The sequence below is a fragment of the Labrus mixtus genome, chromosome 12 (assembly GCF_963584025.1).
Source record: "Labrus mixtus chromosome 12, fLabMix1.1, whole genome shotgun sequence".
NCBI lineage: Eukaryota > Metazoa > Chordata > Actinopteri > Labriformes > Labridae > Labrus > Labrus mixtus.
The window spans coordinates 7,264,744-7,284,465 of NC_083623.1; the positions used below are offsets into that span (position 1 = coordinate 7,264,744).

Genomic DNA, 19,722 nt, shown 5'->3' on the forward strand with positions numbered 1-19,722 from the left:
AACGAGAGCAGAGCTGGTTACACTGGTGTCGCGGACAAGCCCTCTGAAAAAGAGCGTTACATTGCGCCCATCTCAGCCCTGTTAGGATCTTCTGTGCCTGATCAGCCGCACGTCTTCCCCCCCATCTTCTTCTCTGCCTTAATGTGTTATAAAAGTTCTGCCTTGAAGTGGTCATTTAAAAAGAGCTGGAATCGAGATCCACCGTGTATGAGGCGATTCATGGCAGCACATGTTTTTGGCATTATTGTTTACAGGAGTTTATCGCTCATCATCATCACCATCATCACCATCATCATCATACTGATCTTGATATTCTCGGGGTGCACCGCTCCTCAACAAACCTGATGTTATTTTTTAATTTCAACTTGAATGCGTGCAAATGGAAAAATTCCTTCCTTTAATAGAGGCAGAACAAGCGGGCAGCTTTGTCAAGGACACGTAGGAGTTGAAAAAGATTCCTCAGGCTTTGACTGTGAATGCTTTTTGCCTACTGGCCTTCATCAGAGTGTTGTATAAGCTCTAAGTGCTGTACAAAGCACAACGTATTCCAATTAATTTGATTTGTGAGGCTTCCATTTAAAACATTTATTTTGTGTGACTATAGTTTTATTAATTACTAAATAATTAATTTTAATTCTATTTTTAAAGTACAGAAGTGGTTTTTATAATCGAAATATTTTCTCTCTGCAGGCTTTATACTTAAGCTTCATTTAATAATTGAAGTCAGATTTTCTTCTTGATTTATAACATTTTTTCTAATTAGTGAATTACATTTAGATTTTCTTTCTGTAGCTCTTGCTGAACAGGACACATCAGCATTGAATAACCTGCTCATTCTTTCATCTTAAAATGTGAAGTGACTTCTCTTGTCCCTCCGCAGTGCTACCTGTTCCACATGTACGTGGGCGTGAGAGCTGGAGGAGGCATCGGAGACGAGTTGGAGGACCCGGCTGGAGACCCCTACGAGCTCTACCGCATCCTGTTCGACATCACCTTCTTCTTCTTTGTCATTGTCATCCTGCTGGCCATCATTCAGGGTACTCAGTCTCTTCCTCTTTATGTCTTTCATGTTTGGGGATCACATGTGCCTGTGCCCTGCAGCCTTTAGCATACACGAGACAGAAAATGAGATCAAATCAGTCTCCATGTGTTGAAGCCTCGTCATGTATGGATTCATGTGAACTTGATAAATGCATTGTAAGAAAAGTAACTCAGCACTATGACTCCTTCAGGTTTGATCATCGATGCCTTTGGGGAGCTGAGAGACCAACAGGAGCAGGTCAAAGAGGACATGGAGGTTAGTGTGTTCATTTTAAAGTGATGAAAAATTCAACTTTGAAATCACATTCAAGCTGCAGTATAGGTATGTCAAATTCTTATTACAATAAATAAGTTAATTGGTCAAGATAGCTCGGTCATTCGGTGTCAATTTAAAGTATGTGCAATATGAAGCATTGAGTTAACCAAAGTGTGCTAACATTAGCATGCTAACACAACAATGCAGGACACAGGCAATTGTTGCTCGAGCAAAGGAAGATTTTGTCCGCCGCTTGCGCTGAATGGAGCTTAATTATGGGCTGTTCTCACTGATAACTCCTCCATGTGAGTGCGAGTGGATGGAGGTGTACAGGAGGAGGAGAGCGGAGGCTTCCCCAAACAGCAGTTTTTGGTTTCCTGCTGGTGCTCAAGGGCGACATCTACTGGATCAAAAAGTGGCACATTCTTCCTTTAACCATTGGCTGTAAAGACACTTAGCAGCTCGTTTAAGAGTGTTTAAGTTGATAACCGTATCAGATTCTAAACACATCCTCTTGTTTTTTTTCTCTCAGACCAAATGCTTCATCTGCGGCATCGGGAACGACTACTTTGACCGAACGCCTCATGGGTTTGAAACCCACACCTTACAAGAGCACAACCTTGCAAACTACCTGTGAGTGCAGCTGAGACTCAGACGATGTCAATGAGTGATAAAAGTGTTTCTTCTCCCTGTGTGGTCTTTTCACTCATGTCCTTCTGGCTGCAGGTTCTTCCTCATGTACCTGATTAACAAGGATGAGACTGAACACACGGGTCAGGTAAGTGCAAACAGTTCACTTCTCCTCACCATTTTTTCTTGAGATGCTGCATCTTCTTTTTTTTTTTCCACGTCTGATCTCAAGGCAGCAAAGACCTTACAGAAAACTTCAGTGTGATTTAACTTGTGCAACATTTCAACCCACTTGTTATGTTGCATAAGTCGAGCCAAGCAGGAGGAAGAAGCGATGCGTGGGCTGACTTTGACTTTTTGGATATTAACTTGTTATTGTCCTGCACCTGAGATGCAAGTTATATTTGTGTTTGATGTACATTCTCTGTTCTTCTTCTTCTTCTTCTTATGTCACACTTTTTTTAAAAACTTTGCTGCAGCTGCTTACGGTTGGAAAAAAACTTAAACTCAGCCGATTGTAGGAAGGGGATGAAGTTTGTGTTCGTGCAGAAAATTAAGTCATGCTCCAAAGTTTTGTCATACTCTAAATGTCAAATCAAAAAGACACGCACACTCCTCAGTGGGTGCTGGCTCAAAAACATGAATAAGTACAGAAAAGCAAACAAGATTGGCACATCAAGAAGCTCCCGTTTGAAGGGTTTATTGATAAATGACGTCTCGCTTCATCACATCACTTGCTCAATAAACCATTCAAACGGGAGCTTCTTGGTGTGGCGATTATGTTTGCTTTTCTTTACATACTCCAAATGTTAAAAAAAAGTAATATATTAACTCAATGCAGAAGTTTTAGTGACCTATGTGGTCTTTTATTATATCCCATCGCTCACTTGACCACTTTTCTCCTTGTGAGCTACAATTTGTTGCGTTATGTTTCTGGAAAAAAAGACAGAATAAAAAACTGATTTTAAAAATGCCTCATTTTGGCACAAGCTTTTTGCTGTTATAATATAGAAGAGGATGCTTTATTAAAACATCATCCAAGCAGGACATTTGCTGTGTATTCTTTAGTAGATGTTACATCAGAATGTATTTTGTTTAAATTTGTGCAAAACATGTTTTTTTTTGTGTGTAATATTTAGGGAGAAAGAAGCTCCAAACACCTGAATGCTTAAAAAAAAAAGAAGCTGTAGTCAAGTTGCATTGTGGGTAATGTTGGCGCCAGGACTAAACAAAAACAATCTTATTAGTCTTGTTGGATTGATTTTGAAGCTGTTCATTTGAAATGTGAGGATGTTACAGGAGTGTAATGCTCAGTGTTTCAGTATCTGTTCCCTCTTAAATGTGTTTGCATAAATAAATAATAGTGAATCTACAGTAGTAATAACTGCAGTTAGTGTTGACTTTGAATCTACATTAAGTGTTACATTGATCAGCTGCTGGAGGCTTTGTTTATTGTAACTCGTCCATTATGATCTTTTCATTGCGGCCCCTCTGTCTGATTCATTCTTACTTAAAAGTCCCCAAAGTGCCGTATGGTCTCCCAGTCCACCATCAGGTGTTTATTCACAGACCCTCCACAGGGGTGCTTAGTGGTCCTCCTTACAACAAATTCATCTTTTTTTTTTTTTTTATCTTTATAAATGAATCTACATCCGATGTTTTTTTTTTTTTTCCTTCCTGCAGGAGTCGTATGTGTGGAAGATGTACCAGGAGAGATGCTGGGACTTCTACCCCACTGGAGACTGCTTCCGTAAGCAATACGAGGACCAGTTGGGTTAAAGAGGTCAGCCTCGCTCCAGTGCTCCTCTCTCACCTTTCCTTCTACCTGAAAGAGACACTGAACTTGACTTCACCCTGTTAACACAACCTGAACACTTGCTGGACTTTCTCTGCTGCCATGGTGTCAAAAAACAACAACAACAACAACAACAACAACAAAAAAAGAAATGAAGAAAAACAACAGTCATTCATTTTGAATTGCAAAAAAACATTCTGAAGAAAAAGATTTGAAGACGAACGAGTGACGATCGGACGCTTTGGGTTTGTGCTCAGTCGCCACGACGCCTCCTTTTATGCAAATTCTTCTTTTGATTCTGATTCACATTGCCTTTTCACTTGCTTAACCCCCAACCTGATGCACAACTTTGCCGTGTGTAGACACTTGATACATGTGAAGGGTTACAGCGAGACGACTGAATGTCTGAATATGCACAAATTTCTAGATCGAACGCCAGGACGATAGTGTCACTTCTTACCAAACCAACCGAATGGATGTGTGTGCTGCTGGTTTGGATCTCCATTGATCCAGCGAACATGAAAACGACGTGAGTGAGAACCTGACCTGCCTTTCAAACCCGTCTGACGAAATGAAAATGGTTCTTTCAGGACCACACATGACCCCACCTAAGGTGTTAAAACAGTGCCGACGTGCCTTATGAGAAACTATGCAAAAAACAAAAAACAAAAAAAAAAACTGATCATTTTTGTTCCTCCTGACACAAGCAGTGCTCTAGTTCTGGATTAGTTACAAGCAGATTTAGCTCCAGCTAGTTTTGTGGCTTTTAAATAATTTAAAAAAAATTAAGAGAGAGAGAGAGAGAAAACATTTGTTGTATAAAATCTAGATGACCTTTGTGTAAATGTTGCTTAGTTTGGTTTTTGTTTCTGAGCTGTGGTGTCCTGCCTGCCTGCACTTCTCGTCACAGAAGAAGAGCCCCGCGACTGAGGAAGACGAAGAGGACAAGAAGTTGGTTCAAAGATTTATTGGCGACAAAATGGTTACCTGCTATTGTATGGCCATTTGTATGTATGTAGTAGCTTTTGGTAAACACCTGCATTTCTTTCGATTAGGGGGGGAGGAAGTGAATAAAGGAATTGACGCAATAAACCTGACGTGTTGTCCGTCCCTTCGGTGTGTGTGTGTGACATCTCTGATGGAGACACTCCTGTGGTGTGTAACTTTTCACAGCCTCACAAGGAGCAGAGAATAATCCTCTGCGACACATAGAGGGAACATTATGACACCATCTCACAAACGTTCGAGACGTACTGTCCCATCGCTAACAGCGGGAAAAAAACGAGACAAACAAATTACCTGAGCACAATTTCATCTTAAGCAAAGTGACAAAAAAAACAACCTTCAAGTCCTTTTGTGAAGGTCCGTCCAGCTTGTAAACTTTAAATCTTCAGTCTGAAAGTTGATGTAGAGAAGTCCAGTTTGCTTTCACACACCTCCTCAGAGTGCGGCGGTCAGGAGATCATACTGTCGAGCCAGTCCTCCAGGTCCTCCTCCGTCACCTCCTGCCTGACGGAAGCAGACCGAGGAGGTGTGACATCTTTGTTTTTCACCTCCTCCATCTTCTCTTCTACCACCTCCTTCACTTCCTCACACGCTAAAGACACAAAGAAAAAACAGGAAATGGGAAAATAATGAACATGTACCATCTTTCCAGGAGTTCACGTGTGGAAAAAAAAACAAACTACAACTTCACGCTGAGAACATGCTCGATTTCAAGTGATTCAAATGTTTCATGCTGAAGTTTATATCTAAAGAGCAACGTGGATTCAATGCAGGACTTAAATATTGACAGCATGTATATCTGCACAGTTAATACAAGACTACTTTATAGCTACCAGTTGGTTAGCTTAGTCCGCTGTAAATTAGTTTTTTTGTTTTGAAAAAGGGTAGCCTTGCAACACCCAACAGAAAGAAATGGCCTTCAGCAGCTCTCCAGCTCACTAATTAGCGAGTGGATTTCTTTTGTTAAAAAAAAAGAAAAGGTACAAAAACAATTTATTTTACTAATTTAAAAATTCTCAATTAAACTTTTTAAGGGGCTTTATGTGTCAGACTTTGTTTTGGCAAGGGCATGAACTTCCTCTTATCTGAGCCTGTTCCTGACTTCAAAAGAAGAAAGTTTTTCTTTATTATAAATGTTAATTTCCGTGTTTAATGAGTCCTAATTCAAGGTCAAGATGCTTTCTTGGCATGAGTGGTAACAACCGTTGTGTTACCATTCATGCCAATAAAGCATCTTCAACTTGAATATTGTTTCCTGGCCTCGTGCAAAACCAAGCTAGACTCTACCCCAGCTTCATGTTTGTGGAAGTAAAGAAGCGTATTTCCCAAAATGTCAAACTCTGCATACCAGTTATGGAGAAATAGCTGGAATAAATCCTGCTGAACATTCACCTTTCTCTGGAGGCGCTCTCTCCTCGCCCTCCACACCGACGGTCTGCTTTTCTGAAACGTCCTCGACCGGTTTCTGTAAACTGAGCAGCAGGTCCAGCTCTTCGTCAGCATCGTCCACCTGCAGAGGCTCTGCAGCGTGAGAGGAAACCTTGGAGCCTGGACCTGACGCTGGGTTTGTCGCTGCAGTCACTTTCTGGTTGGTGCTGAGGACTTTGAAAGCTGCAGATGAAGGAGGGACTGTGGCCGCTTGGGGCGTCTCCTGTTTCTGCGTGATGGTCACAGCGGGTAGTTCTACTGGTGTCGAGACCTGGAGAGAGGATTAGTGGGAAAATTACTGCAAGAATGCATGATAACAAAGATCATAAACATTAAAACCTCCACACAAAAAATAGTTACAACTGTGTTTTAGCAGTGGAGACAAACAGACTACCTGAAGCAGCTCGGCCTCCAGGTTAAGTCTCTGATGGAGAGGCAGCTGTTGGAGACTCAGAGCGAGTGCTGGGAGGTCCACAAACACTCCAGACATCTAGGGGAGAAAAAAAAACCAGGAACACAAATTGTTGAAGCGCCCACCATCTAGAAGTCTCAAATGTATAAAGGTAACACTCCAAAAAACTCATCAGGATATAGAATCAAACCTCAAAATGTGAGCACCAGGAGAGATCAGATCTATTCTGTGTGCAAAAAGGTGAAAACTCTTCTCTCATTGCTACATCTTAAAATATGTTGTAATCAATATAAGTGGCCTACCACAGAGGGTCAGTCCTCTTTTGTTCTTGCACAACAAGAACAACAAAGCATTGTATCTCAAGAAGCAGGAAGAGTTCAGGCAGCGTTACATAACCATACTGTGTTTGTTTAACGCACCGCTTTGTTTCTGCAGACAGATGAAGGAAGGTAGAGTCAGTTAAAAGAAGCTTTTATTTAACACTCACAGAGAGACTTGTGCTGATGTTAGTTTCACTTTGCTTTTTGTATTCAGTTTGAGTTTCTTTGAAACATCTGACATGACGTTTTTGTAGAGCTGCAACAAGTGACTATCACTTATTAAGGTTATCTCCAACTGTTTTGATGATGAATTAAACAGTTTGAGTGCATTTTTAAAGGAGGAATATGTAACTCTGACACAGCATTTAAAGTTGGTACTTCAATAAAAACACTGCTCCCTGCTCCCTAGAGTTGATGCGCACACAGGTTGCCATGTCGCGGACATTGAAGCTTCAGTGTTTAGCCAGCTCTGCATCGATCTTGAAATATTTCTGCACTCTTAACTTCTTTGCATTTTTCAAAATAATCTCCATTATTCATCCTAGTTTTACCTGGTTTTTGCTCATGGAGCTTATAAAAAAAAACACTTTTTTAATTCAGGTAGAATCACTTCTATCTGAACCAGTTCGTTTGCCTCTTCCATCCCTGCAACACACGTTGGTTTGCCGTTTTCCTGACAGATCAAGGGGCGTAAAAAGCAGCTGTATGAGGGTGCCTGCACACTTGAAGTCTGATAGGCCTGTTTCCACTAAATGATATGATAAATGAACAGGTGAAGAAGAGGATCATTGACTGACATCTTTTAAACCCCATTGGATTGAAAAGTTAGAGGAACTATTCAACTTTTTGTGGCAAATGAGTAAGTGTGGGGGCTTCTCTTCCTTTTCTTAAAAGAATCAAAATCTTCCAATTTTCCAGCTTCTTATATGTGAACACTTGCTGTTTTTTCCCATCCTCTATGACAGTACACCAAATATCTTTGGGCTCTCGTACTGTACTGTCTTCTAGAGCTTTTGGAAACACTGATTTTTAAAAACCATTTTCTGATATTTCCTGTGGACCAAGAACTAATTAATTAAAAAAATGTAAAATGGGTCATAAGTTTTTTCCAACCTTTGAGAACACGAGTGTAATGATTGTGGAGACGTTCATTTAGGGCCAACCTGTGAGTAAACAGACTTGACTTTCTGCTTTTTCAACCCAAACATACTGTCTCATTAAGTGATGATCTACACTTCACAAAGTGGGCTCCATCCGTAAAGACAGAAAAAGAAAAACTAGACAAGAGTGCTGCTGATTGGGTACAGTATAGATTTACCTTGTTGGCTGCAAATGAGTCCATCTCCCAGTCCTTTTCCTCAGAAAAGCGGAATTGAGTGAATGAATCCCCTGAGAAGAAAGCAGAAACAGTTTGACATAAAGCCAGTGCAGTCACCCCCCCCCCCCCCCCCCCCACCCACCCCCACCCACCCCCACCCACAGGACTGCTAATAGCTACAACTGTCTGTTTGAGTTCAGCTCAAAAACAACATTCATTTCCTTCCCAACACAAAGACAACTCCAGGCTGTGTGATTAACCCAGCTGCAGAAGGCGACCGTCACACCTAAACATGTCCGTACTGCTGAACCTGTGTTTGTCTGGAGAGCGGCTACTTAGTGTAAACTGTTGATGAGTGCCGGAGCTAAAGCAGGGCGAGCATGTCACGCCACTCTGCTTCCAAATCATCCACTGACTGAGGGCTCCGGTCTCTAAAAAGGCTCAGGGGTTGTATTACTAACCACAGCAGAGCCACATATCCGGGTTATGACTCCATGTGTTAACATTTGTTTTGCGATTTTAAAGAAAAAATGGATTAAGTTGAGCAAACAAAAATCATTCAGGCCAATCTTGAGTTGCATAAGTGAAGAACAGTAAAAGCGTGCACGATGACTGCCGAGTGAAACAGGACATATGACGGCTCAGTGAGGATAAACGGAGTCAGGAGTGAAGCACAGCCACCAAAACTAGTCATAATGGGGATATGGTTTTCATCACAGCTTAGCAGGAGTGTTGGGGGGGGGGGGGGGGATTCATTTTAGATGAAGTAGAGAAAATGTAGCTTTGTCCGGAATAGATGGAAAAAATAAGTGAGGTAAGAGACCTAATTCATTGTTATAATAGATAGAAAAATGGGGATGGGGTAGATGGGATATGATGCAGAAAGAAGGATAGGGACAAACAAAGGGGGGGGGGGGGGGCGTCCATTGCAGCAGGCCGTCCCAAACGACAATCCTGAGGAACCTTGAAGACATGTCAGCTCAGGAGCTCCCAGGAAAAGAGGTGGTTAGTAACTAATATTTAGAGTTAGTGACAGTAATAATATGATGTGAATGCAGAGAGAGAGAGAGAGAGAGAGGGAGAGATAAGAGCTCAAGGTTCCAGTTCCCCCGGTAGTCTAAGCCTATAGCAGCAGAACTAGGAGCTGGTCCATAGCTGCACCAGCCCTAACTATAAGATTTATCAAAAGTTTTAAATCTATTCTTAATAATACAGAGTGTGTCTGCCTCCAGGACCGCGGCTGGAAGACGATTCCAGAGGAGAGGAGCCCGATAACTGAAGGCTCTACCTCCCATAGTACATTTACAGACCGTAGGTACCACGAGCAGGCCTGCATTCTGGGAGTGTAATGTTCTTGAAGGGTAGTGCGGCACAATTAGCTCCTTAAGATAAGATGGTGCCTGACCCTTTAGAGCTTTGTAAGTGAGAAGAAGGATTTTAAATTCTATTCTAGACTGTATAGGGAGCCAGTGCAGAGAAGCCAACACAGGAGTAATGTGGTCCCTTTTCCTAGTTCTAGTCAGTACACGAGCTGCAGCGTTCTAGACTAGTTGAAGAAAAGAGAATTACAGTAATCCAACCTGGAGGTAACACATGCATGAACTAGTCTCCATGACTGTAGGTTACACAAGATAATCACAAAATTTAAAGTTAACCACTTCCACCTGTTGCATACAAGAAGACATGCCCCAAATAATAATGATAATAAAAGATTGTTTTTACAAGCTGCAACTTCTAATCACTGTGAGATATTTTCCCTGAAATATTCACACACAGTATCAACGAATCACCTGAAAGTCCACATGAATCTTTCTAGAATCATGATTTAAAACCAGAGCAACTTTAACCTTCCTGAGGTATCACAACTTTTCACGTCTGAGCAGCCAGCCACGGAGGAAAATGCTTCTTATACTTTAAATATCCCAAACGATATCAAAGTGACTGAGTGATGCAACAACACAAACCACAGCAGCCTCAGTCAGTGTGTCACACACAGATGTTTGGTCAGTGGGAGTCCCGACAGAGGAGCTGCAGTCAGTCACAGCCTCTCTCCCTCTCTCTCTTTCTGTGCTTTACCATACAGACCGGCAGGACGCTCTGCTGCACCATCTGCAGTTGTCCTTGATTGCTTGGCTGTATGGGAAGCGAAGGGGGTCAAGAAGGAGAGGCTGCAGGAGGGCTTTTTGTCCGGGGGTCGATTCCCTGCTGTCGAACAGGCAGAGCAGAGAACACTTATGAATAGGAGCGTTATCTGTGTTTCAATGACGGATAAGAGAAAGGAACGGGAATGTCAGCTTTATGTGACGGCTGGTTTGGGGGGGGGGGGGGGGGGGGCTTCATGTTGAGTATCAGATCAGTAAGATTGACTGATTTTTTTTTACCATCACAGCTACAGATATAGGCTTAGAAAACCTGGATTTGGCAGACGTGAAATCGAAAAACCTTATTCAAGACCGCTGCTGATAAAACGTGGTTCTCTAACGATTTTCTGAGCAGCTGAGCTTTAAATTAGAAACTAATGAATGGTTACTCAGTGAGAGAGTCGTGAGAGATCAAATGAGACAAACACGATCAATGGTGGTTGACAAACATGCAGAGACTTCAACTCCAATGACACTAAAATAATCCCACTTTCTTCTAACCTTCTTGAACGGGAAATCTGGAGTGGAATTAGATTAAAGCGATGCAATTTAACCTGTTTCCTCTCTTGGTGGGGGACAAAATATGAATAAGGAAATATCTACTGTATATTGTTGTCCTGACCTGTGACACAATTATCACATTTCTGGAGCAATAATGGATATGTCAAACCAAACACATTTTAGCTCTTAACAGATTTCCCTGCCAGTTTGATTCACTGCATCACTACTTCATAAGTCCTCTTGCTTGTGACATGAACGTGGCAGAAGTTTATTGGCCAGAGAATGAGATATCAGGAGACACAAAGAACACAACGACAGCTGGATGATGACGGGCAGCAGTGGGGAAAAAAAAGGTGAAATGTACGCTTTTAGGCTTGCAGAAGGGGCTGTCTTGGTTCCAAATCTATTAACCAATGTAATATGTTAGCGTCTGTCGCGGGGGTATTTAGGCTTCAAATGTGTCAATTGGAAGGAGACTGAGAGGCACTGTCCATATTAATATACAGTCAATGGTTAAGGCAAAGAGTTATGCATTATTAAGCACAATAAAGGGTGTGGCTGATTTGACTGACAGGTGGGGGCGTTATAACACTTTGGCAGGGGGCTTAAGGCCCACCTCAACTCCAAACCGTCTTGTACTAAATTGACTAATGTTTGGTTGGAGATTTACAGTATGGCGACCACTATCCTTGGTGCATAATATCTCATCTTCAGAGACCAATGGGTGACGTCTCTTATACAGTCTATGGGTTAAACAAGCAAAGTTTTCTAGGCTGAATGTTACATAAACTTTAAACACTTTTTTTTTTAAATAAAGGTACATTTTCATGATAATTTAACTTTATAATCTTATTTCAGTATCAGCCTAAAACAGTGAGGTTCATTCAGTGTCTCCCATGAAAACAACATTTTTTTTCGAGCAGTCACTTTCTCATTTAAGTCATAATTTATGATTCATCATGGAGAGCAGGGAAAACTGTAAAATCCTGTTGTTCGACTGTCATCATGTCCACTCCAGTGTTAATGGAACGGCAGCAGGAATCAGTGTTAGACCTCCCCGGGGGAACACTTCAGATCATTCACTGTCGCTTCATGTTGTTGTTGTTCCTGCATTGAAATTGAACGAGGCCGTATTAAAAATTAAAATTGGGAGATCTGCATTTTGGCGAGATTACTCTTCAACAGTCTCTAAACTGAAGCCTCTCACTCTTATGTCATTCTTGCTCCCGCTCTCGTCTTTATAATAACTTTCCAGACCCTAATTCTCATCATCTTCGTCCTCCGCTCATTCTGTCTCCGTCAGTCTGTCTCCCGAACACAGAACCGCTGACGCAAGTGAACTGCCTCCCTCCTACCCCTCGGAGATCAGTGCCATCCTGATCTGTGTCCATAGAAATACCAGAGCAGGTAGTTCAGAGGCGCTGACACAACCATGGCAACAGCTGCCAACGAGGATGAGAGAAACTTCTGTCAAACCTCAAGAAGACAGAGAGGAGAAGAGAGAGAGAGAGAGAGAGAGAGAAGATTGAAGGACGAGGAGGCGGAGGCGGAGGAGAAGATGGGGGGGGGAGTAGAGGAAAGAAAGAGAAGTGAGCAAGTGTGAAGGGAATGAATAGGATGAAAAATGACAGCGAGCGAAGAAGAAGACGCTTCATTCATGCTCATCCAAACCGACTGAAATCCTCTATGTGCCACTCACTGGTTGCAGAGTCCAAAGTTCAACCTGCTGCTGATGTATACACCACCATACATTTAATGTCACTGCCCTCCAATAAAGGAAACACTGTTTTCATATATAGAACACTCTGATATCTTGTTGTGTAATAACAGCACTAAAGCTACTGACATAGCCACTGTGACTATAGAGGTGAACGATCAGTCTCCACCGCCGCTCGTTGTACAAAACTGAAGCCAAAATATGTGACAGGTTTCTGATGGAGCGATTCCCTAATAAGCTGCATCATCAGTGGGATCAGTGGGATGTTTGTCGTTTCTTCTAGTTGGAAGAGGCTTTCCCCAGAATGTCTTCAAATTGTCCGTGAAGCCCACATCGCTTCCTGGACACCATCGACACAGCGGTTGAATGATGACCTTTCATTTGTACAAATGTACACACCAACTCCCATTAACTTTAGAACTTTAGACTGGTTGCTTGCTTGCAGCGGTTAGCATTTAGCTTGAACACATTCGAATGAGTACAACGGTTATTACTGTCGCCTCACAGCAGGACGGTTCCCTTGTTTGAATCTCAGGTCCGACAGGGGCCTTTCGTTGTTTCCCTGTACTGCAGTATTGCAGCTTCCTCCAATAGACCAAAGAACTACTCTTTTGGTTACTTGGGGAGTCCTGTTGGTTTATTTTTCTAAACTTTGTATCAGCCCTGCGACTGACTGCCAACTGGGATCGTCTCCAGCCCCCCTGCGAGCCTTGATAGGACACAGAGGAATAGACAATGAATGAACCTTAGTTTTAGTTTTGTGTTGTATTTTGATTGATCATCTCATCTCTTGTGACTTTTTCTGCAAGTTTGCCTGGAAACAATCAACTTCAAGCCTTTCCTGCCCGGTGTAGGGAACATGTTTAATATGACTGATAACGTATTCGTCCTGACAGTGAATCTCCTGACCTCACAGCAAACACCTGACAGCAGATTAATTCAAAGTTCAAATGATTGTGTGTGTGTGTGTGCGCGTGAGCTGCAGCTAGGTCTCGGCCAGTTATTCCACAGTGAATAAACAGAGCATTAGTCATGCAGTGTGCTGAGTGGCTCAGCTGGCATTGTGTAACTTCTGTATAATGTGGCTTCCTGTCTCTTGACATCTTGCAGGTTGAACCCCATATTAACAAAACATGACTTTTTGCGTGTAACCCCCGGCTTCACTGAGCTATCTATGGATCGCTAATGCTGAGTCCTGCTCTCAGCTTTTCTATTTGGGATGTGATGTCGGTTTTTTTTTTCCTTCTCTTTTCTGCCTTTAGCCTTTATGTTCCGCTCAGCTCTTTTCCTGCTCCACTCAACTCCACTCTGTGTTCACATCGAAGCTGTTCGTCTTCAGCCCTCTCTGCCCTCGTTGGGTTTGGTGAGACTGTTGTGTTCCCTGCAGTGAGTCAGGATGAGGAAAAGGGAAAAGACACCCTGGATCTGTGTGACTCTGCTTACAATACATTGAAGAAATACTATGAAAACCTGTCCTCTTCCTTATGGCAACATGCACTAAATATCATCATTCATTATTAATTACATTAATCATAACTGGTCTTAAATTCCCAGTAACCCTGCAACCAAGAAAAGATTGAAAATACTAAGAAAATAATCTAAAACTATGAAGATGAACAAACATTTTGGTGATTTTTAAAACATTAACATCAAAAACATGTTTGCTCATGATTTAAAGCTGTGGTGCGTTCGGGGTGTTCACAGCTTTTCTGCCTTTAACTGTTCCGCAGCCTTTTTAAATCGAACATCCTTGAAAATTGGACCGTTGCTTAGAAACATTTCATTGGCTTTACATAAATAGTGCTTGAGGAGTTCGCTCTATTTTCCATGTTCTGGAGTGAATTCATCAGATATTATTAAAATGCAAAATTTTCATAACTTTCAGCGTAATTCTTCTGACCCACACTCACCTTTGGCTCTGATGTTACTCGCCTCAGTTTGAGAACAAGTGAGAAAAGCTTTTAGACAATTTATATGTGGACTATGCTACCAAACGTTAGCTGAATCTCCTGCATGTGGAGCTGACATTTGAACTTTTAATGTACAAACAAATCCTAACTGTTGGTTAGATCATGCTGCTGTAGCCCTGTGGGTGGCAGTGCAGACAGAGCCGCACGGGTACTACAAACATCACAGATGCACACCCATGTTGACCGGGACACACCTTCAGTATACACCTGACACACAAGTCAGCTTGTTGAATGAGGCTGCAGCCTACTGTTAAGCTGATGTTTTAGGGTGGGTAAGAATCAGAAACACGAAGAGCATCTGGGAACCTCTGCTCAGTCTCTGCTTTCACATGCTCTAAAATATTGATTTTGTGATTTTCTTCATGTCCAGCACTAATATTTCTAATGCTCGTTTGGTGATAAAGATGAAATAGCGATTATTGTGCAGCCATGATGAAGAGTTTTTATTCTGTGAAACATTCCAGCAGTGTGTTTGTTGGCACTAAGAAGAGGGTTAAAGACTGACAATGGAAGAAGACCCAAGAAAGAAAGAAACACGATGGAGTACACAGCAGGAAAGGCTACATAGGAAGCTTTGTCGTCGCGCTCTCAAGAGTCGATCGTCTTCTTGAGAGCTACAGTACCACCAGCATGCTCTCTGTCACGCCTTTTTACCCAAACCAATTAGACGAACACGGTGCGGTGCTGAAACCCACCGCGAGTCGATAAATCACTGTCTGCTCTAATTGCAATTAAAATCCTGAGCAAACCAGGCGAGACAATAAAGAGGGCCCAAGCTATTTACTCTTAACTTTTAATGGTGATTGTACGCGGCTGTGTTTATGTCAAAGTCATATCGGGAGCGCTCCAAACCACCCGAGGCCTCGCTCTCATTAGGCGTGTGTTTTTTTTTTTATTGGCAAGCAGCTTGTTTGGAGGTAAGACGCTGCAGCTCGAGTCACAAACCGGCTAATCTAATCAATCATTTCTACACATGCAATATAGATATCCAGTGCTGCTGCCCATTAAGGTGTTTTTTAAAAATGTTTTCATATGAATTTAAGGAGGATGGGATCAATAGTGTCAAAATGAAATATGTGTTGTACATGATACTGCTGTTGGAGCACACAAAGAAAGATTCTACTGTATTTATAGTCCATTCAATAAAAAACCTATACGTTCATATTTCTACATGGTGGTTAAGTGGTACAGGAGTAACAGTAAGAATTTAATATATTTGTAAGTCTGAATTTGATCAAATTGAAAATATGATTCAGTGATAGTATATTATTCACACATGTGGAAAACCATATTTTAAGTTTTCTCATACATGCCGGCAGTTTCCTTATATGGCGATGTGAAGTCCAGTGGTTGAAATGTGAGAAAAATTTGCTTTAAAAAAAAAATTCCAGAACTGAGAAGGTCGCAAAACTGTGTCTCTTTATTTAGAGATGGGACAGATCGGGTCTAATATCGGGGTCCGGTCAGACTGACAGCGGCAATACATGTCACCGATCAATCAAACATTCTCGACTCGCACAGTTTTCGCTTTGAAAAAATTCAGACTGAACTATAAGTGCCCACAAATCGTCATCACAATGTTCAGACAAGATGGAACAGCTCCTTCTATATGACAAAAAGTCCAAATCTTGCACTTGAGTTTTCAATATTTAATTTGAAAACCTTACAGTTGTCGCTGCTTCCTGTTTGTATATGAAAACAGCACAATGCAATGCTGGGTTTACTAAAGCTTTCTGTAGCCTTACTCATAATGCCAAAAACAACAATAACACAAGTTATTATTATTGATTCTAAAATATTGGAATCGGTATCTGTACATGTGTATCAGAATCGGATCGGAACAGAAAAAAGGTGGATCGTGCACCTCTACTCTTCATCAACCAAATCTCATGTTTGTTTCAATTAAATTAATGATGATGGTCTCCATATTATTGATGATGATGATGGTTGTGACGATGGTTTTTGTTTGATAACGACGACTTATAAGATGGTTTCTATACTGATTAGAGCTCTCAAGAACTGCCGTCAATGTTGTGCTTTGCCTCTGGTCACTTCCTGTCAGCACCTGTGTGTCCAATCAGACTCAAAGCTGATCGTTTGCTCTTACTGACATTGTTCCCTTTTTTCTAGATCCTTCCTTGTGTTGTTCTTACTCTCTGATGTACGTCACTTTGGATAAAAGAGTCTGCTAAGTGAATTGTAGAATTGTAAATTGTTTAAAAGGTAAGATAAGATGGAACTCTATTACCGTTATCCCAAAGGACGTTTGAAGGGGGTTTGTGATCATATAAAAAAGAAGCGATGAATACATTTGGCCACTCTAACTTGAGCACTACATGAGTTGCAGTCACTAATCGCATCCTGTTTCAGAATCAGCTCTATTGACCATGTATGCTAACACCAACAAGGAACGGGTCTTCAGTAACTGTACAAAAAGTACAGCATTAAATTAAACGTAATATAGGAAAGAAAAGACTAAAATACACGAAGCTAAATATCTTAAATAACTCATCTTATTACGCAGCAAAAACTCAACAGAGAACACGGCTGATGACTTACTGTAGATGTGCTCTAAATGTTAAAGGGAGGCAATGCTTGTGCAATCCATCAAATTGACTTTTATGTCCGAGCAGAGATTTGTTTCTGCTGCTTAAATTTGGTGGACGAGTTAACAGCCAGCATGCTAACATGGCCACAGTCACAAAGATGATGCTACACTGCTGATTCCAAGCAGAAGTCTGGGAATGATTGGCACCAGTTAAGCCGAGGTTTCAATCTTCTCTGTGAAACAAAGTTTTGTACAATAGCTTCCCTGTTGGTGACAATGTTATACTGAGGAGATTCTATAGGAGAAATCTATAACACCTTGGTTAATTGTTTATTCATTCATCATACAACAACATATTGTCCTTTAGTTGAGATGAATTCCAACATTAACATGATTAAGTACACAAAGGGGCAATGGTAGCTAACTGAAGCTGATGATTTGTTAAGCATTTTTACTTTTTGTGTGAGTATCGGTGGAGGGGGGGGGGATGACATGTTGTTAAATGTTGAGGGTCAGACTAAAACCCGGGTCACTGTATGTGCGAGGACTGTAGCCTATTCAGTGTACGCTCTAACCGCTAGGCTAAACTAGCGCCCCCATTTTCACCATCTTGTATAATGACAGCATGATTAAAACTTACTGATTAGCACCAAAATCGAAGTCCAGCTGAGACTAATGGGATTGTCCGTTTTTCTTTTTTTTTTTTGACCAGATGATGGCGCTAAACAATTCACAACATTTCTAAAACATGCCATAGCTTTCAGATATTTACATTTGGATCAAAGTGGTAGAATAACCAGCATCACTACAACCACAGTGCACGGATACAAATGCCTAAAGGCACTATGAATAAAAGCTGCTGGACCTAAAAAAGAAAAAGACATGACAACAGTGACAGGTAATTTAAAAAAAAACAATTAGACACATACTGATCGTGTGACATGTTACATTATGTCTGAGACTGATTGGCTGAATGGATTGAACCAAAGACTCCCCTGTGTGTTTTACATTGAAATTCACAGATTTAAACAAAATCAATACACACATCAGGGTCACAGCTAGTTAGCCTATTATGACTACTTCACAGAACGCAAACAGATTTTGAAACAATAGCTCTAACACTACACAGAGGCCAAACCAGGTGAGAATTAGTGTGCGCTTTGGCTTCACATGCTGCCTCTTCATGCTGGTCCCTGCGGCTTGAAAGACGCATTGTAGTGAGAGTGCTGGGACATCTGGGTCCGTCATTATAAAGAAGCAAGGAGCCTCTGCTATTAGGTTAGCTGAGTAGACGAGTAAACAGCTTATACGATCAAGGCGGCACCAAAAAGGATCAATAGTGTGAAAAAAGCCGGCTAAACTGAATTATATAGATCCATCATGGCTTATTGTGAACATGTAGGTTTGTTTGTTTTTATTCATCTTGCGATGTAAGAATGAAAACTGAGTGAGACGTGCTGCTGCTGTCCATACAACCTGCAGACTTATTGCATTCTATCTTTTCATATGGTTGGAAATAAGTGTGGGTTCGTCTCACAGCCAGACCCCTTGTTAACACTGTTTTACTCTCTCTTCAAAAATAATTCAAAGTGCACAGCAAGATAAGAACAATGCACCCACTCGCAGCTAAATAAAGACCCCGCAGATCGCCTTAAATGAGCACCAAGCTGCCGGAGAGCCGATTTCAATCCTTTGAAGGCTAGAGAGGATGAAATACGACAGAAGCAACAGCGCTGAACATCCACATAAAAAAAAGAATGAGCCGCTCCCCCCAGCCTGATTGATTCAGTCCAGATATCCAGAGTTCCTCTTTTCTTGCCGTTTATTCACCCGAGGACGCTCATAACTGTCTCGAGTGTGACTGATTTATGAAGCTCGACACCCAAAAACAAACACCACGCACTGCACTCTGTCAAGATACACTTTGTACAAGACAAATATAGTTAGGAGGATCATTCACTGAGCTCCTGGCTCCACAGAGATACTGAGTGTGAGAGAGAGGGGTCTTTCCTCCAACATATTTTATCGGAGAATGAACTAAATGTTGTTTCAAAGCCTTTGGTCTTTGAATGATTCTGTGGTGAAGAAGATCTGTCGACTTTTCCAGCTGCAACATGTTTTACAATCATCAATTTCAAGTTTTATAAAACTATTTCCCGGGGCTCATTGTGACGTCTTTAATAATGGTTAAGTTGGAAAAACAGTCCAAAACACAATGAGGGCTAAAAAATAAACATGTTAAATAGAGATTTAAAGTAAATCCTCATCCTTTATTTTGATTAAACCTTTGAAAGTTTTAAGTTAAAATTTCTTTAAAAAATTGATTTGTATTATTGTTCTCCAAATGGTTGTGTTAATTGTTGTTGATTAATGGACTTCAGCACACGCCAAAATACTTTTACTAAAATCCATTGGTTAGCTTGGAGGGTTGCCAAAGCAGAGGGTTATGCTAAATTAAAAATTAAAACAATAGTTGATACAATAATGTGTTGGTTTACAGGAGGAGTAGAGCATTATGGCAGTATGACATTAGCCATTAGCAGGAGCGTCAGCTTACACACAACATTTGACTGACAATGCAGGATTTAATAAATACTATTCTGAATATTAGGTTTAACAGACGAGTAATTCTGGTGCCAA

The 19,722-nt window shown here is 41.3% G+C and overlaps 2 protein-coding genes across 5 annotated transcripts in view; one reads left to right on the forward strand and one right to left on the reverse strand.

Moving 5' to 3' along the window:
• ryr3 (ryanodine receptor 3) overlaps positions 1 to 3,841 on the forward strand; it is a 128,841-nt gene extending 125,000 nt beyond the window's left edge. For all 4 annotated transcript variants that reach the window (XM_061051727.1, XM_061051728.1, XM_061051729.1 and 1 more), the window contains 5 exons: positions 881 to 1,037; positions 1,233 to 1,297; positions 1,830 to 1,930; positions 2,024 to 2,075; positions 3,611 to 3,841. In XM_061051727.1, the coding sequence (XP_060907710.1) occupies positions 881 to 1,037; positions 1,233 to 1,297; positions 1,830 to 1,930; positions 2,024 to 2,075; positions 3,611 to 3,706 (471 nt within the window). In that variant the 3' untranslated portion in view covers positions 3,707 to 3,841. The remainder of the gene's footprint in view (positions 1 to 880; positions 1,038 to 1,232; positions 1,298 to 1,829; positions 1,931 to 2,023; positions 2,076 to 3,610) is intronic.
• Positions 3,842 to 4,260: 419 nt separating this feature from the next.
• The window catches only part of aven (apoptosis, caspase activation inhibitor), a 39,241-nt gene continuing 23,779 nt past the window's right edge, over positions 4,261 to 19,722 (reverse strand). The window contains exons 3-6 of the mRNA XM_061051734.1: positions 8,206 to 8,276; positions 6,550 to 6,645; positions 6,120 to 6,426; positions 4,261 to 5,319 (exon numbers count right to left, since the gene is read on the reverse strand). Coding sequence (XP_060907717.1) covers positions 5,177 to 5,319; positions 6,120 to 6,426; positions 6,550 to 6,645; positions 8,206 to 8,276 — 617 coding nt within the window. The 3' untranslated portion in view covers positions 4,261 to 5,176. The remainder of the gene's footprint in view (positions 5,320 to 6,119; positions 6,427 to 6,549; positions 6,646 to 8,205; positions 8,277 to 19,722) is intronic.